At 37.1% G+C, this 19,946-nt stretch overlaps 1 protein-coding gene across 10 annotated transcripts in view; it reads right to left on the bottom strand.

The window, feature by feature from the left end:
* The window catches only part of LOC100624806 (uncharacterized), a 77,304-nt gene that overhangs the window by 38,883 nt on the left and 18,475 nt on the right, over positions 1-19,946 (bottom strand). For 3 of the 10 annotated variants that reach the window (XR_014837650.1, XR_014837651.1, XR_014837649.1), the window contains exons 2-4: positions 15,120-15,246; positions 14,554-14,614; positions 12,312-14,042 (exon numbers count right to left, since the gene is read on the bottom strand). Coding sequence is in view for 3 of the 10 variants with exons in the window: in XM_021083883.2 (XP_020939542.1) it covers positions 12,563-14,042; positions 14,554-14,614; positions 15,120-15,246; positions 18,870-18,908 (1,707 nt within the window). In the remaining 7 variants the exon portion in view is untranslated. Of the gene's footprint in view, positions 1-10,159; positions 14,043-14,553; positions 14,615-15,119; positions 15,247-18,869; positions 18,909-19,946 lie in introns of those variants that run through there. The other 7 variants (XR_002341665.2, XR_014837653.1, XR_002341666.2 and 4 more) reach the window with 7 other exon arrangements.

Raw genomic sequence — 19,946 nt, 5'->3', positions numbered from 1 at the left:
TCCTTACTGCTTGGTTTTTGTTCCTCAGGATTGCTTTGGCAATTCTGGGACTCCTATGGTTCCATATAAATTTTTGGATTGTTTGTTGTAGTTCTGTGAAAAATGTCATGGGTAATTTGATAGGGATTGCATTGAATGTGTAGATTGCTTTGGGAAGTATGGCCATTTTTACGATATTAATTTTTCCAATCCAGGAGCATGGCATATTTTTCCATTTCTTTGAATCCTCTTTAATTTCCTTGATTGATATGTTATAGTTCTCAGCCTTTAAGTCTTTCACCTCCTTGGTCAGGTTTATTCCCAAGTATTTTCTTGGGTTCAATTTTAAAGGGTACTGTATTTTTTTATTCCTTTTCTAATTTTTCATTGTTAGTATATAGAAATGCAAGCAATTTATGAACGTTAATCTTGTATCCTGCTACTTTGCTAAATTTGTTGGCCAGTTGGAGTAGTTTTTGTTTGGAGTCCTTGGGGTTTTGTATATATATATATATATATATATATATATATATACATACATATATATATATATATATATACACAATACATACATACATATAGTATCATGTCATCTCCATACAGTGACAATTTTACCTCTTCTCTTCCTATTTGGATGCCTTTTATTTCTTTTGTTTGTCTGATTGCTGTGGCTAGGAATTCCAATCCTATTTTGAATAAAAGTGGTGAGAGTGGGCATCCTTGTCTTGTTCCAGATGTTAGTGGAAAGGGTTTTATCTTTTCTCCATTGACTATTATATCAGCTTTGGGTTTGTCATAAATGGCTTTTATTATGTTATTTATGTTCCCTATCCTTTTTGCTAATCTATTTTACAAATAGTAGTTTGTATCTGATAACCCCATACTCCTAATTTCTCCCTCCATGTCCCCTTTAGTAACATCAAGTTTGTTTTCTACATCTGTTTGTTTTGTATATATGTTCATTTGTATTATTTTTTAGATTCCACACATAAGTGATATCATATAGCATTTATCTTTCTCTGGCTTATTTCACTTAGCATGATATTTTCTAAGTCCATCTATGTTGCTTCAAATGGCAAAATTTCATTCTTTTTTATGGTTCAGTACTGTGTAATATTCTATTGCATGTATATGTGTATGTATGTATATATCTCTATATCTATCTGTATATCACATTGTCTTTATCCATTTATGTCTGCTGATGGACACTTGTGTTGCATGTATCTTTTCAAATTAAGAGTTTTCACTTTTCTTCCAGATACATAAAACCCAGGAATGGAAAACCTGGAACATATGGTAGTTCTATATTTAGTTTTTAAAGGAATCTCCATACTGTTTTTCATAGTGTTTGTACCAGTTTACATTCCTACTATCAGTGTACCAGTGTTCCTTTTTTTCTACATCATCTTCAGCATTTATTATTTGTAGACTTTTTTTATGACAGTCATCTTGACCAGTATGAGGTTTACCTCATTTTGGTTTTGATTTTCATTTCTCTAATAATTAGTAATGTTGAGCATCTTTTCATGTGCCTAATGGTCATCTGTATGTCTTCTTTGAAAAAATATCTATTTAGGTCTTTTTTGTCTTTTTATATACTGAATTGTATGAGCAGTTTGTCTATTTTGGCTATTAACTCTTCATTGGTTGCATCATTTGCAAATATTTTCTCCTATTGATAGTTGTCTTTTCATTTCACTGCTTGGTTTCCTTTGCTGCGCAAAAGCTTTAATTAGGGCCTGTTTATTTTTGCTTTTATTTCTTTTGCCTTGGGAGACTAATCTGAGGAAATATTTCCATTGTTCATATCAAAGAATGTTTTTCCTGTGTTCTCTTCTAGGAGCCTTGTGGTGTCTTTTTTTTTTTTTTTTTCTTTTTAGTACCACACTCACAGCATATGGAGGTTCTCAGCCTCCAGGTCTAATCAGAGCTACAGCTGCTGGCCTATGCCACAGCCACAACCATGCCAGATCCAAGCTGCATCTGTGACCTACACCACAGCTCATGGCAATGCTGGATCCTTAACCCACTGAGCAAGGCCAGGGATCGAACCTGCAAACTCATGGTTCCTAGTTGGATTCGTTTCCACTGCACCATGATGGGAACTCCCTACGGTGTCATTTCTTACATTTAAGTCTAAACCATTTTGAGTTTATTTTTGTATATGTTGTTAGGGAATGTTCTAATTTCATTGTTTCACATGTCGCTATCCAGCTTTCCCAGCACTTGTTGAAGAGACTGACTTTCCTCCATTATATATTTTTGCTGCTTGTGTTATAGATTAGTTGACTGTGTGAGGGTTTAATTCTGGGCTCTATATTATGTTACATTGATCTATGTGTCTGTTTTGGTGCTTTTGGTGCCACACTGTTTTCATTACTGTTAGCTCTGTAGTATACCCACAAGTCTTGGAGGGTTATACTACCAGCCTTACTCTGTTTTCTTTGGATTGCTTTGACAATTCAGGGTCTTGTATGGTTCTATATACATTATAAAATTATTTGTACTAGTTCTGTGAATAATGTAGGAATTTTTATTAGGGATTGCATTAAATATGTAGATTGCTTTAGACAGTATGGCCATTTAATATTGATTTTTTCAATCCAACAGGGATTTTTTTCAATCCAATGGGATATTTATCTTTCCATTTCTTTGAATCATCTTCAATCTCTTTTATCAATGTTTCATAGTTCTCAAAGCTACATTACCAATTTCCTATATTTTTAATATATTCATTCAGTGCTACCCATTTCTACCTAAGCACTGTTATCACTGCATCCCACAAGTTTTGTTAAGACACTTTCATTTTATCTTTGTTGAAATGTTATTATCTTTTCAGAATTTTCCTTTACTGCATGTGTTATTTAGAAATTTCTGGTTTAGTCTTCAACATTTGGTGATTATCCAGCCAAGCTTCTGTTACTGATTTCTAGTTTAAATCCAGTGTGGTCTAAGAGCATACTTTGTAGGATTCTGTTCTTTAAATAAATGTGGTCTATCTGGTAAGTGTTCCATGTTACCTTGAGAAGAAGGTAGTCTTCTGTTGTTGGATGAAACATTCTGTAAATACCAAATAAAACCACTTGATTGATAGTTACTGTTCTTTTAAAAAATATAGTTCTTTGGTGGCACAGTAGGTTAAGGATCTGGTGTTGTCCCTGAAGCTGTAGCATGAGTTTGATCTTTGGCCCAGAAACTTCCACATGCTGCAGAAACAGCCAAAGGAAAAAAAAATGTTTTGTAAATTTTCTGCCTGCAGGATCTGCTGATTACTGATAGAGTGATGTTGAAATATTCAGTTAGAATTGTAGATTGTCCGCCTGAACTTGCAGTTTTGTACATTTCTGTGGCATTTATTTTGTCTGTTTCAGTGCATATAAAGGCTTATGATGTCTTCTTGGAGAACTGCCACTTTTATGAGTATGTAATGCCTCTCTTTCTCCCTGATAATCTTCCCTGTTCTGAAGTCAGCTTTGCATGAAATTATTTAAAATTCACAATCTGGTCATTCAAAAATCTCTCCTGTACCTGAGTCTTATTTTGACAACTGCTTTACTTTTTCAGAATGCGTTTTCTCTTCTAATTTTTGGCTGAAAGCTAGATGGATCAGGTAATTTGAGATAAACAGACCTTTAGTATGTTCTGTGTTCTTAAGTAGAAGATAGACTATGGTTAATATTTGTCATAGCTACAGGTATCAGGGGCTTCAATATCATCTAGCATCCTTTAATTCTCCCTAGTGTATTTGCATAGCCCCCAAAATTCATTCTTGAGTATATTCTATGCCTTAAACAACTCTCTGGGTTTTTTTTATGTATTTATTTATTTTTGGTCTTTTCTACGGCTGCACCCATGGAATGTAGAGGTTCCCAGGCTAGGGGTCTAATCGGAGCTGTAGCCACCAGCCTACACCAGAGCCACAGCAATGCAGGATCTGAGCCACATCTGTAACCTACACCACAGCTCATGGCAACGCCAGATCCTTAACCCACTGAGCGAGGCCAGGGATCGAACCTGCAACCTCATGGTTCCTAGTCGGATTTATTAACCACTGAGCCACAATGGGAACTCCAACTGTTTTAACCTACTGTTACTACTCTGGGGCCCTGGTGATAGGATGGTAAGGTATTTGGGGGAAATTATGTTCTATTATGTTACTATTAAGCCTGCAAAGTTTTGGTGGAACAGAACCCCTGAACAATGAAAAAAAATCAGAGAAGGCTTTCAGTCTTTTTAAGCAAATATTCTGTTTTAATCAGAGGAAAGCTAAAAATGGCTGGAGTTGTCCAACTGCTCTTTCTCTAATCAGATAAAGCTTTGGCAAGCTGGTTCCCCTTGAGAAATAGCCTAAGGTATAGAAAACTTAATGCACTGTGTATATATCAAAAATGTGTATATATCAAAATACTTTCAGGAGTTCCCATCTCAGCATAGCGGAAATGAATCTGACTAGCATCTTTGAGGATGCGGGTTCAATCCCTGGCCTTGCTCAGTGAGTCAGGGATCTGGCGTTGCTGTGAGCTGTGCTGTAGGTTGCAGATGCAGCTCAGATCACATATTGCTGTGGCTGTGGCAGTAGGCTCCAATTTCGACCCCTGGCCTGGGAATTTACATATGCTGTGGTTGTGGCTCTAAAAAGAAAAAAAATCCATTTCCTGCATGAATTAGGAGGCAATTTTTTTTTTTTCATTCTGCATGGTAATAACCTGGTGTGGCTCCTGCAGGAGGAATTCATGAATTGTGGGGAGTTCCATAAGACTGGGTTCCCCAGATCAACCTTTTAATTCACAAGCTAGTTTATACTGTGTCTCCAGAAATTCATCTGTAATGGTTTATATATTTCTATAGTTTACTGACTCAACTGGCTTCTGCTCCTGGTTTATTACTTGAAGGTAATTTTTAGGAGAGTAGAGCAAGTGTTAAAAGTGGGTTCAGGCAGCTGGAGCAAAGAAGAAGGTGGTTGGGCCTTTAATGTGTCAAGGAGTTGAGAGTTCAGATTTTCAAGGTTTGATTCATTGGCACAAAAGAAAAGGGGCATGTTTCTACTTTTATAACTTGGTTGCCTACTGTGGACCAGGCAGAGTGAGTGGGTATCTAAAGCCCACTCACACATTAACAGTCACACATCAAAAATGGAGCCAGTGTCTGTATTAAAAGTTCATTACTGATGATTGACTGAATTATGCCACATCTCATAAGAACTTCAGTAGCAATGTGAAAAGCACAAGCAACATGTTAAAATTAGGATGAAGCCTTGAAAAAGCATTCAAATCCAGTCACTCTAAGGTGTTGGAGAGATCCAGGAAAATGTGGGGTTCCAGAATTCAATTACCTTAATAATATTATTGGTTATTTTAATTTGTTGTCTCATTTGTTGAGTTACTAATGGCACTTCGCCATGTTGTCTACCCATATGCAGCAAGTAATCCTTTAAGGGAACAGAACTTCCTTTGGTTGGTCAATAAATAGTCTAAAACCACGTAGTCATCAGCCACCATGGCTCCCAGAGAGTTTTCCTTCACAGGAAGGCTCTAAAACATTAGCTGTCTGCTACATGTGTTTTGAATGTTTTAGATATTTCTTGATTAGGATATATGTGAGCTTGTTGAGTGGCATCATGTGTACCCCGGGCAGTGCAAGTAACATCCACAACAAAGAATGTGAGTGCAACTGGTAGGAAAACAACACACTTGTGCTGAGAAAGACCAGAGAGTGTTTTGAAGGAGGGTGCCCAAAATGAAATCTTAACAGAGTACAGATGTGTTAGGAGAACAGTCCGGGGGTAGGATATAAATGTTTGCTACTGACACTCTTACAATAAGCAAAAGGCTTGTGAGAGTGACCATGTGACAGAAATGTCTGGTAGAGAAAGTCCTCTACATATGAGGTGTCAATAAGCCTGCAGGTCAGAACAAAGTAATGGGCCCCATACACTGAGGGGGGTCTAACTAATGCCTTCAACAGCAGGAGGACTTATTTAAAACTAACATGTCTAAGGAAGCCATTCTAGCTTCTATGAGGGCTGGATCTTGGGGTCATAAGAGAGAAAAGTCCCACTGAATGTCTTTTTCTAGAGCCCAATGTTTTGAGGTGTTTTTTTTTTTTTTTTACTTTTATGAGAAATGAGTAGATTTCATAATTATCTTGGTGACTCATTGTGTTTTGGCTTCATCAGTGGCATGTCTAATAGGATTACTGAGTAATATGCTGATGTAAGTACATACCATAGTCAGAGCATAGCAAATAGCTGAGCTGAGGGGATGAAGGGTCCTATAAAGTCTATTTTTTATCACCTGTAAGGACCCCTTCCTCAGCCTGGGGATTATGTCCATCAATTATATTAGTAGTGGCATTTTTCTCCTTATCAGGGGAACTGGTAGGTCACTAACTTAGTCATGGCAGAGGAGGGAAGTCCCCTGCATTCTTCCTAGAGTTTTAGGGTAGAGGAATCTCAATAGTTTCATATTTCATGGGCCTGCAGGGCCAAAGTTATTACCATTAGGTCTGAGGTGTCTCAGAAATGAGTTAATTAATCACCCTAAGCACTGAAATATTCCTCTCCAGTTTGAGGTTTCATATGTGCAGAATTAGGAGTGACTTTGGGTAACTGTGATGCAAGATATCCCCAGAGTTCTTTTTCCAAAGTGGGTGATAGAGTTAGATAAGGAGTTCTTGTCACTATTGGTGGGAGAGGATAGCAAGATCATTGGCAGTGGTCAAAGGATCTATGCAAATGCATAGATGAATTTGACTTTTTGCTAGGGTGTCCTGCAGTGCCAGCATGCTTGCTGGTATTTGTGCATGCGTACAGTTTTAATCAGGGATGTCTTGTTTGATCTGGAGACAGAACTCAGCATCTTTCCAGTGGACTCCATTGGGTATGGTGGTGGCATATGGTCTATAAATATACAAACTATCATGGTCTTTCATGTGATCCCAAGTGGCTGCCCACATGGCATGGCCAATGAGTCTAAAAAAGAGACGACCACCTCTAGAACAGCTGCACCACTCAGAAGACAGTGGAACACACTTCCTCTTGTAATTGAGATATGCCAGATATGTCATCCCCTTTTTTACTCTATCCTGTAGGTACCATTATCTTTTCAATGAGAGGTTCTGGCCTCATGACCCAAGGCAAAATGGAAAAGCGGCTACCCTGAATCATCAGCTCAGGGCCTGTAAGCCTCCATTTCAGAGGAAGTGATAACAACAGTGGCTGCTCTAACTGTTTAGCACTAAGCTGAGAATAGTGTCTTTAACTAGAACATCCTGATATATGGCCATTATGGGTGGCTTAGAGACTCAGGAGGCATGAGAGGTGGCCAGGACCTCTGTGATGTAGGATAGTGGTGGTGGGGGCAACACTAATGGCGTGCTTATTATTTGGTCAGAGTCTAGATCCTTTTGTATTCTGTAAATAGTTAAGATAACTATGGGACCACCTGGGATTGCTGCAGCTGAGGAGCATGCGCCCATGACATGGTTTTGACCACTGCTTCTTCCACTCTTTCAGCTCACAGCCCCTGGTGTTGCCACAGAGAACTTTTCTAGAATGGGACAAGGTGTGGATTTTTAAAGATCTTTTTAAGTAGGCACAGAGTAGGCATGAGCTAGGAAATGGAGAGCTGGAATTGATCTCAGGATGACCCTGGAAAAGCTATGCTGCTGATGCTCATGAATTAGGATGTTCCTGGGCAGATCATCCCTGGGGAGACTGTGGGATATACTTTTGTGTTTCAGAAGATCTGACCAAGGAACCAAATTTAAACTCACAAGACAGATCTGGGAGCCCTCTCACTCCACTCCTGTTATGAGGGCAGGTGCAGCCCTAGAGAGTGTTTTTAAAATTAAAGAGGGATTTCAAAAAAGGCCTGTAGAGGACTGAATCCTTCAGTTCTTCCTAAGTAGTACTGCAAGGTGGTGGAAATAACTCGTACATGCAAAGATCAAGGTTCAGCAAAGTTTAACATTCTCCTAGCATGTGAAAGCAGTTTTGTCATTTGTTTTCTACTAATTATTTTGAATATGTATGTATACTATTTTTAGTGTAGTTGTGAGTTCTTACAAATGTATAGTAACGCTACTGCCACCAAAAGGTGGGTGATACTCCTTCACCCCAAAAGAATACTCTTGTGGAGCTCCCATGGTGGCTCAGCAGAAACAAATCTGACTAGCATCCATGGGGATATGGGTTCGATCCCTGGCTTCGCTCAGTGGGTTAAGGACCCATTGTTGCCATGAGCTGTGGTGTAGGTCACAGATGTGGCTCAGATCCCATTCGCTGTGGCTGTGGTGTATACCAGTGGCTATGGCTCTGATTCAACCCCTAGCCTGGGACCTCCATATTCTGGGGGGTCATCTCTAAAAAGGAAAAAGAAAAAACAACACTCTTTGTGATGCCTCTTTTTACCAAACCCCTTTCTCCACTGACATCTGTTTTAGGTCCCTATGTATGCCTTTCTAGAATGTAATATAAATAAAACAAACATACTGCCATTTCAGTCATCTGTGAAATTATATGCCATAATTTTCTTTCAGAGTATGTAATTTTTGCAGTGTTCTTCTGAGTTTAAAATTTTGACAGTGCTAAGTTAAGTGGTATACATTAGGCCTTCAAAACTGAGACATTATATTACTGTGATCTCTATGAGTCTGAGTTTGTTCTACTGTAGTTAACCTTCTCATTTGTAAGATGGAAGGAATAATTGACAGGACATCAAAGGAGATTAAATAATTATGAAATGACAATCTTTACAGTGCTAATAAGAAAATGGACAAAATTTGGCTTTCCTTTACTCTGTAATAAAATTCAGAGCTGTTACTTTTATAGTCCAGAATGTGTGCTGGAAGTCTAATGATACTTGTGAACAGCAGATGGGGATTTGTGAGTCACTGGGGGAAAAGAAGCTTCCAGCTACTCTTATAGAAAGGCATTAAAATTTTCCCTTATCTCCTTTTACATTGAATTAGGATATTACTCAAAATGGTCCCCTCTCTCTGCAGCTCTCCTCAATTATTTCTTGAATAACTGCCTTATAGACATTCACTGTTCTTTTTGTTGTATCCACTGAGAAATCATAGTAGACTTGCATAAGTATCACTCTACTTACAGAATAAACTCAGGATAGGTTAGAACAGTGGAGATGAACATAACCTTTTCTCAGACTGGGGTGAATGCCAGAGCTTAATAGAGTATATATTGTATAAGTATATAAGTGAAAATGCCAAGTATAAAATTTAAAATAGTTAAAAATAAATGAATACTTTTAAATGATGTTAAATACAAAAAGATGTCACAGGAGTTCCTGTGGTGGTTCAGTGGTAACAAACCCATCTAGATCCACGAGGACATGGATTTGATCCCTGGCCTTGCTCAGTGGGTTAAGGATCTGGTGCTGCTGTGAGCTCTGGTGTGGATCACAGACACGGCTCAAATCTTACATTTCTGAGCCTTTGGTGTAGCTCAGCGCTATAGCTCCGATTCGACCCCTATCCTGGGAACTTCCATACGCCACAGGTGTGGCCCTAAAAGACAGAAAAAAAAAGATGCCACAAATATGTGTGGTCCAAATCAATGTCCAAAATCATGGTCACATATTTTCTATAGAAAACTGCAAAAATGACTATCTTTATAGGGAATCTTCACTATTAACTGAGGAAAGCAGGACCTTCTACATTGCTGCCCTCCATTTACTTCCATCCCCAAGCAGTTCCTAATAACAGTGTTAAGGTGGTAGAAATTCAAGTGATCAATAATAACATCGTGACTGAGGCTCCTACCTTCACAGGAAAGATATACACATACTTCCAGCTTATTTCTTACATGTCATTACTCACTTTCTTTCAAAGCTCTTATTTCCATCTTATAAACCAAAGCTTTAACATTCGCTAACCAGCCTCCTTTTCCCACAAAAATATGAGCACCAGTACTGCAAAACCTTATTTGCTTCATGCCTCTATATCCAATCCCTGGAGTACCTTGTTTGTGCTAAACTGGATATATGTTGAATCCAGTGCCAGGCATACTGAAATAGCATCAAGAGTACAGTCTCTGAGCAAAAAATGCTTAACTGAAACAGTGGTCTCGTCTTTCTCTCCCACTAGGTTTGTGTTTTCATAATTTATCAGAAAGTATAGGCCTCAGTTGAGTTATAAAGGAGATATTAAAGGAACCATGTAGTTTACTAAGAAGTGACTTTATATATTTTCACTGAAGTACTTTATGGTAAACAGTATCCATCCAGTACATCACAGGAAATATATCAGTGTTTGCACAATCAGTAGGAAAAGCAAAAGCTGTACTAGGGGACTGGATGCTGGCCTTGTTCTTTGATCATGCTGAAGAGAAAAATGTCAAATACTACAATTACTTATGATAAAATTAAGTTCATCTTCTTGCAGCATCCAGTACAATCCAGAAACATCTTGCTTTCTTGAATAGCAATCAGAGCACCTAGCACAAGCCCAAATTAGGTAAGTCCTTTTGAGCACCCTCTTACTAATAAATCCAGTCATTTAGGGTCTGCAATCATTCTGAGTACTACAATGCATGACACCACTCTTGTTGACTGCTGGTGTGTTCCCAGTAGGTTCTGGCAACATGACACTGACAAAACAAATAAGAAATTCATTTCAAAACAAAGATCATAACTATAGAGGAATAAAAAAATAAAATTTACCAAAAAAATCAACATGTATATACAAGATAATATTGAGAATGTGTAACAATTAACTTGATCAAGTTACAAAGTTGATCTGAAAATCCATAATTACAACAGATATTTTAATATATGTGCTCAGGAAATGAAAAATATTGTATTTGTTAGTATGCAAATTGTATGAAAACACTCCTAAGAAACAACAGAAGATGTTGTTCAACAAAAATATATTGTTTTTAATCATCATCAACATAACTAAAAACATAATGAAGAATTGTGCACTGTTGTGAGTAATGGAAAACATCCATAATCTGCCCAATATGAGATAGGTGCCAATTCTCACACGGAAGGACTGTCAGGTTAGTTACTGCATGCTGCAGTAGAGGAACAAACTCCAATGAGGTTCTTTTGGACTACACAACTATAGCTGTCACAGTGGAATCAGGAACACATGGTCACTAGCCAAATTACCAGAATGAGGTGTTTAACCTTATGAAAATATGATCTAGAAAAGATGTAAGTCCAAGCATCAAAGAATGCTCCAAACCATGAAAATTTGAATTAGCTGCCTGGTGGACATATGGAAACTTGCAGTAAAATACAAAATTGTGGAACCTGTGGAGATATGTGTAGAAACCTACACCTCTGATAAAATGGAAGTCAACTGGTTGTGGTTTTGAGGACATTCTTGATTGACAGGGTAGGGAATCAGGAAATTAGGTTGGAAGCAAGTGTCCTCAAAGGTGCTATGCCCATCTTTCTCCCTGTAGGGTGCTGACACCTGTACATTCCACATCTCATGTGAGTGAGGTTCCAGGTAAATTCTCACATGGAGCCATAGAGGAAACAGATTCTAGAACATGTTACATTACCTAAGTGATAAAACAATGTAGGAGAGCCATCTCCAATCTACATTTTATTGTACAATGACAGGTCTGTCTTAATGCAAAGTCTATTATTTGAATCCAAGCCAGAAAGAATGACATAGTGCAAAGGGCAAAAGATTGAAATAAGTCACAAGATTATACTCTATGATAAACTTTGCATATTTACAAATTTATGCCATCTTTTACTAGCAAGGAAAACAGAATAAGGCTCCTCGGGCCAAAACAAGAGTAGATGTTCTCATAAGAAAGAAGAAATATATAATTGGTAAGGGGTATCCAATACCTAGCACTACAGGAAGCCAGTAGGAATATCCCAACAAATACCAAAAAAAAAAAAATCACTTACTAATAGCCTTAAACTTATTAAACAATCAAAATGTGAAAGTTAAACCAACTGTATATTACAAATACATGTCAATTCAACCATAGATCATATAGGCTCCAAAATGAGAAAAATGTTAAATGATTTAAGGACAGCACAATATCTATTAACTTTATGTAGTATCACTTAAAGAATACTTACAGAGTTTCCGTTATGGTGCAGCAGGTTATGAGCCCAACTAGTATCCATGAGTAAGCAGGTTTAATCTCTGGCCTCACTCAGTGTGTTAAAGATCTGGCATTGCTGTGAGCTATGGTGTAGGTCACAGATGTGGCTTGGATCTGGCATTGCTGTGGCACAGGCCAGCAGCTATAGCTCTGATTCGAACCCCAGCCTGGGAACTTCCATATGCCATGGGTGTGGTCCTAAAAAGAAAAAAGCCAAAAAAAAAAAGTGAATACTTACAGAATTATCTTCACATCAGTATTCTGTATTGAAAGTAAGTAGTACATATCCAGCCGAGAGATCCACTTTTAAGAATGAGGCACTGATAAAGATATTGTAACTTTTAATTATTTCATGTGACTGTTTTTTGGAATACTATACATAGGTTAATTTGTAGCAGGTTTTTTCATAGGACTTCTTTCCAGTAAGTTTTCACATGTAAGAATGAAGGCCAACTGACGTTTTCCCCACATTACTTATATCCAAGGTTTCTATTCAGTATGAGATCTTTCATGCCTTCGAAAGGAATTGGGACGACTGAAGGCTTTCCCACATTCTCTGCATTTGTAAGGTTTCTCGCCAGTATGCATTCTCATGTGCCCTCGAAAGGTGGTGCGATAAATGAATGCTTTCCCACATTCCTTACATTCATAGGGTTTCTCTCCAGTGTGAGTTTTCTCATGTGTTCGAAAAGATGTGTAACAACTGAAGGCTCTACCACACTGTTTACATTCATACGGTTTCTCTCCTGTGTGAGTTCTTTGATGTATTCGAAATGAACTGGGAAAACTGAATGCTTTCCCACAGTCCTTACACTTATAAGGTCCATCTCCAGTGTGCATTATCATGTGTGTTCGAACACTTGAGGGAGAAATGAAGGCTTTCCCACATTCTTTACATTTATAGGGTTTCTCTCCAGTGTGCTTTCTCATGTGTCCTTGAAAGGTTGTGCGATAAATGAAGGTTTTTCCACATTCTGTACATTCATAAGGTTTCTCTCCAGTATGAGTTCTTTCATGTATTCGAAAGGAACTGGGCCAACTGAAAGTTTTACCACACTCTTTACATTCATACGGCTTCTCTCCAGTGTGAGTCCTTTCATGTGATCGAAACGAACTGGGACAAATAAAGGCTTTCCCACATTCCTTACATTTATAAGGTCCATCTCCAGTGTGTGTTATCATGTGTGTACGAATGCTTGAAAGAGAAATGAAGGCTTTCCCACATTCCTTACATTCATAGGGTTTCTCTCCAGTGTGAATTCTTTCATGTATTCGCAAACCTAGAGGAGAACTAAAGGTTTTCTCACATTGTTTACATTCATATTGTTTCTCTGCCATGTGAGTCCTTTCGTGTCTTCGAAAGGAACTAGGACAACTGAGGGCTTTACCACACTGCTTACATTCATAGGGTTTTTCTCCAGTGTGATTTCTTTCATGTATTTGCAAACCTAGAGGAGACCTGAGGGATTTACCACACTCCTTACATACATAGGGTTTCTCTCCAGTGTGAGTTCTTTCATGTGCTCGAAATGAAGTGGAACAACTAAAGGCTTTCCCACATTCCTTACATTTATAGGGTCCTTCTCCAGTATGTGTTATCATGTGTCTTCGAAAGGTTGTGAGCCATGTGAAGGCTTTCTCACACTCCTTACATTCATAGGGTTTCTCTCCAGTGTGAGTTCTTTCATGTCTGTGAACAGACTTGCGGTAACTGAAGGCTTTCCCACATTCCTTGCATTTATATGGCTTCTCTTCATATTCATGATATTCATATGGTTTGTGTCCAGTGTGAGATCTGATGTGCCTATTAAGGAATGAAGGACGCACGAAGACTTTCCCACACACATGACATTCACATGGTTTTACTCCAGGAGTTTTCTTTTTCAGATTAAGATTTGAAATTTGGCTGACAGTTTTTCCATGTTGACTATTTTCTTTGCTTTCACAGAGTTTTTCTACCATATGACTTCTGTTAAAAAAATAGTTTCATATTTATTAGGAGGGTACTGAATTCATTTTTATATTTTACAGCAAAAATTAAGATTTGTCTACCCTAAAGTTGTTTGAAGGTAAATATACTTAAAGTTTTGTAAGAAGACTTGACCATAGCTATTATGAAAATAGAAATATTAATATATGAGGTTCCTTAGTACTGTTTCCAAAAGTGAATAAGGCTGAAAACACTGAACAGCTATGTCACATTTAAGTAAATGAGTTTGGTGGGGAAAAATTAAGGATAAATAAATTTGAAACTAAAGTTGTGGGTTTTTTTCCATTCTTGCTGATTTCATTTTTTTATTATAGTTGATTTACTATGTTGTGTCAATTTCTGCTGTACAGCATAGCAGCCCTGTCATTCATAGATATACATTCTTTTTCTCATACTAAGTTGAGGTTGTTTTAGTTTCTTGTTTTAAAAAGTTTATGACATACTAGGATCCTCGTGTGAGACACTACTATCTACTGTGCTTGTGACTCACCTTGCTTTTCTCCCCTGGGTTTTGTACCAGTCTTCGATGTTATGACTGTCCCATTTTTTCTCTAAAATGAAGACCCAGAAAAATAATGCAAATTTTTAGAAAATATAGAAAAATATAGATTCTAGATCCAGTGAGCTGTGTGACCATGCTTAGTTTATTTACCAATGATAAAAAAAATTGCATATTGATGTTGCTAAGATCTACAAGAAAAATTCCATCTCTCCTATATGTGAAACTGAGGAAGAAAAAGAAACCGTCCTTAGTTTTGTTGTCTCATCTCAAACCATAACATTTATGGACACAGAGCATGTTAAGTTCATGTATCGTAACTGTTCTATTCTTAGTTGTTACCAATTTCTTACTGTGTGCCAAATTTAAATATGTATGTATAGGAAAAAAAATTATAAATAGAATTCAGTACTATCTGCAGTTTCAAAAATCCATCACTGGTCTTGGAAGTATCCTTTGCAGATAAGTGAGGACTACTATATTCATTTTCCACTTTCCACATCTTGGGGATAATGTTTATGGACAAGAAAAAAGTGAAAGAATGTTATCATCCTTACCTATTGATGCTAGGTTCCTGAAGGTTTCCTTCATCACATCTCTGTAAAGGCTCTTCTGTGAAGGATTCAATAAAGCCCATTCCTCCAGGGTGAAGTTCACAGCCACATCCTCAAAGGTCACTGGGTCCTAAAACATCCCAAATATGTTTCCAGTAAGATATGTGAGCCTAACAGAACTAGGGATTTATACTCAATTAATAGGAAGGTTACATGTGATTCTGTCACCGTCAAACATTTATCTTATGTCTTGGTCATCAAAAACTTACTCTGTCTACCCTTCATAAATTTAACAGCATAATGAACACATGCAAATTATTTATGCATTTTTACTGTGACCACTTTATTTTATTTTTTGTCTTTTTGTGATTTCTTGGGCCACTCCCACGGCATATGGAGGTTCCCAGGCTAGGGATCGAATCGGAGCTGCAGCCACCAGTCTATGCCAGAGCCACAGCAATGTGGGATCCGAGTTGCATCTGCAACCTACACCACAGCTCATGGAAACGCTGGATCCTTAACCCACTGAGCAAGGCCAGGGATCAAACCTGCAACCTCATGGTTCCTAGTTGGATTCAATAACCACTGAATCATGACGGAAACTCCATCAGTAAATTTAAGAAAACTGAAATCATATCAAGTATCTTTTCCAACCACAATGCTATACAACTGGAAATTAACCAGAAAAAAAAAGTGCAAAAAAACACAAACACATGGAGACTAAACAACCTACTACTAACCAACCAATGGATCACTAAAAAAATCAAAGAAGAAACTAAAAAATACCTAGAAGCAAATGACAACAAATACATAAGAATCCAAAACCCATGGGATGTAGCAAAAGCAGTTCTAAGAGGGAAGTTTATAGCAATACAAGCCTAACTCAGGAAACAACAATCTTAAATAATTTCACACCTAAAGCAACCAGAGAGAGAAAAACAGACAAAACCCAAAATTAGTAGACAGAGAAATCATAAAGATCAGAAGCAGAAATAAATGAAAACTATAGAAAATATCAATGAAACCAAAAGCTGGTTCTTTGAAAAAAATCAACAAAATTGATAAACCCTTAGCCAGACTCATCAAGAATAAAAGAGAGAGAACTCAAATCAATAAGTTTAGAAATAAAAAAGAGAAGTTACAACGGACATCACAGAAACATAAAAGATCATAGGAGACTACTACAAGCACCTGTATGGCAATAAAATGGACAACCTAGAAGAAATGGACAAATTCTTAGAAAAGTACAACCTTCCGGGAGTTCCCATTGTGGCTCAACAAAATACTGGCAAACTGAATCCAGCAATACATTAAAAGAATGGTACAAGATGATAAAGTGGGAATTACTCAGGATGCAAGGATTTTTCAACATCTGCAAATCAATCACTGTGATACAAGACATTAACAAACTTAAGAATAAAAAATGTATGATCCTCTCAATAAATGCAGAAAAAGCTTTTGACAAAATCCAACACCCATTTCTGATAAAAACCTAAACATAATAAAGGCCACACATGACAAACCCACAGCTAACATCATCCTTAATGCTGAAAAGCTCAAAGATTTCCTGTTAAGATCAGAAACAAGACAAGGATGTCTGCTCTCACTAGTACTATTCAACATAATTTGGGAAGTCCTAACCACAGCAATCAGAGAAGAAAAATAAAAGGAATCCAAATTGGTGAGGATGAAGTAAAACTATCACTGTTTACAGATGACATGATACTATACCTAGAAACTTCTCAACACGCTACCACAAAACTGTTAGAGCTCATCGATGAATCTGGTAAAATCGTAGAATACAATATTAATACAGAGATTATTATTGCTTTTCTATGTATTAACAATGAAGATCAGAGGAAACGAATCTGACTAGGAACCATGTGGTTGTGGATTCGACCCCTGGCCTCGCTCAGTGTGTTAAGGATCTGGAGTTCCCATGAGCTATGATGTAGGTCACAGACATGGCTCAGATCTGGCGCGCTGTGGCTATGGTGAGGCCAACAGCTGTAGCTTCGATTAGACCCCTAGCCTGGGAACTTCCATATGCCACAGATGCAGCCCTAAAAAGCAAAAACAAACAAACAAAAAAACAAAAACAAACCAAGATCAGAAAGGGAAATTTGGAAAACAATCCCATTTACCATTGCATCAAAAAAAGAATAAAATACCTAGGAATAAACCTATCTAAAGAGATAAAAGACCTGTACTATGAAAACTGTAAGACACTGATGAAAGAAATCAAAGGTGACAGAAACAGATGGAAAGATATATCATGCTCTTGGACTGGAAGAATACTGTCAAAATTATTTTACTACCCAAGGCAATCTATATATTTAATATGCAAACCCTATCAAATTACCAATGGCATTTTTCACAGAACTAAAACAAAATATTTTCAAGTTTCTTTGGAAGCACAAAAGACCCAGAATAGCCAAAGCCATCCTAGGAGAAAAAAATGGAGCTGGAAGAATTAAGCTCCCTGACTTCAGACTACACTACAAAGCTACAATCATCAAAACAATATGGTACTGGGGCCAAAACAGAGATACAGATCAATGGAACATGATAGAAAGCCCGTAATTAAACCCATGTGCCTACAGTCAACTAATCTATGACAAAGGAGGCAAAAAATACAATGGAGAAAGACAGTCCCTTCAATAAGTGGTGCTGGGAAAACTGGACAACTAAAAAGGAATGAAATACACAAAAATAAACTCAAAAGGAATTAAAGACCTAAATATAAGACCAGATACTATAAAACTGTAGAGGAAAACATAGATCAAACACTCCAGATACTATAAAACTCTTAAGAGGAAAACACTGGCTGAACACTCACTGACATTAACCACAGCAGTATCTTCTCAGATCCACTTCCTAAAGTAATGACAATAAAAACAAAAATAAATAAATGGGACCCAATTAAATTTAAAAGTTTTTGCACAGCAAAGGAAACCCTAAACAAAATGAAAAGATAACCCAGAGAATGGGAGAAAATATTTCTGAGTGAAACTAATGACAAGGGATTAATTTCCAAAATATATAAATACACAGCTCAATACCAAAAAAATAACCCCATCTAAAACTGGCAGAAGATCTAAACAGACAATTCTCCAAAGACATACAGATGGCCAAAAACACATGTAAAGATGTTCAATATCACTTATTATTAGAGAAATGTAAATCAAAACTACTATGAGGTACCACCTTCCAGCAGTCAGAATGGCCATCATCAAAAAGTCAACAAACAATAAATTCTGGATAGGATGTGGAGAAAAGGGAATGCTCGCTTCTACTCTGTTGGTGGAAATGTAAATTGCTGCAACCCCTATGGGAAACAGTATGTAGATTCCCCAAAAAACTAAAAACAGAATTACTATATGATCCAGCATTCCCACTCCTGGGCATCTATCCAGAGAAAATCATGACTCAAAAAGATACATGTACCCAATGTTCATTGCAGCAGTACAGACAATAGACAACACATGGAAGCAACCTAAATATCCATTGACAAAGGAGTGGATATAGATGTGGTACATATACACAATGGAATATTAGCCATAAAAATGAATGAAATAATGGCATTTGCAGCAACATGGATGTTCCCAGAAATTACGCTAAGTGAAGTCTGTCAGACAGTGAGACACAAAACATTATATGTTACCACTTATATATGGAATCTTAAAAAAGCATACAATGAACTTATTTGCAGAACAGAAATTGACTCACAGACTTAGAAAAACTTATGCTTACCAAAGGAGACAGGTTGGTGGAGGGACGGATGGGCTGAGGCTTTGGGATGGAAATGTTGTAAAATTAGGTTAGTATAATAAAGTTCACTGAGTTTTTTGAAAATTAAAAAAAAACAAATCAGTTACATTTCTTTGTACTAACAATGAAATACTAGAAAGGGAATGTAAAAAAAAAAAAATACCTTTTAAAATTGAACCCCCAAATAAAATGCTTAGGAATAAACCTGACCAAGGAGATGAAAGATGTATACACTGAGAACTATAAACAATAAAGAAAATTAAAGAAGATTCAAAGAAATGGAAAGATATCTTACACTCCTAAATTAGAAGAATTGTTTAAACGGCCATACTACCTAAAGCTATCTACAGATTTAAAAGGATCCCTATCAAATTACTCATGACCTTTTTCACAGAACTATAACAAATAATCCTAAAATTTATATAAAACTATTTAAGACCTAGAATTGCCAAGGCAATCCTGAGGTGGGGAAAAAAAATAAAACAGGAGGCATAACTCTCTTGGATATATTCCAAGACACCAAGTGGATGCCTGAAACTCTGAATAGCACTTAAGGCCAGAAATACTATATATTTTCTCCTATATTATATATTTTCTCCTATACATACATACACACACAGTGTGGATAGAATGAAGAAAGGGATGACTCACTCTCCCAGGGTAGATGGAGCAGGATGGCACAAAATTCCATCACAATATTCAGGACAATGCACAATTTAAAACTTATGAATTGTTTATTTCTGTAACTTTCCACCTAATTTTTTCAGACTACAGCTGACTTCAGGTAACTGAAACTATAAAAAGCAAAACTGCAGCCAATGGGGGACTCCTGTACAATATATAAAACAGGATGCAGCAAAAGCATTTATCATCCTAATAAAGTAACAAAAAAGGGCTCAGCAGTAACAAACCCAACTAGTATCCAACTAATAAGTCCTTTGTGCAGCCTTAAAAAGACCAAAAAAAAGAAAAAGAAAAAGAAAAGAAACAAACAAAAAAGATCTCAAAACACCCAACTTTACACATCAAGGAACTAAAAAATTATGAACAAACCCTAAG

The sequence above is a fragment of the Sus scrofa genome, chromosome 2 (assembly GCF_054392235.1).
Source record: "Sus scrofa isolate SSC_HxYL_T2T_F1_AM1 chromosome 2, Sscrofa_HxYL_maternal_Yorkshire_Landrace_v2.0, whole genome shotgun sequence".
Classification (NCBI taxonomy): Eukaryota; Metazoa; Chordata; class Mammalia; order Artiodactyla; family Suidae; genus Sus; species Sus scrofa.
This window is presented reverse-complemented; position numbering and strand designations above follow the sequence as displayed.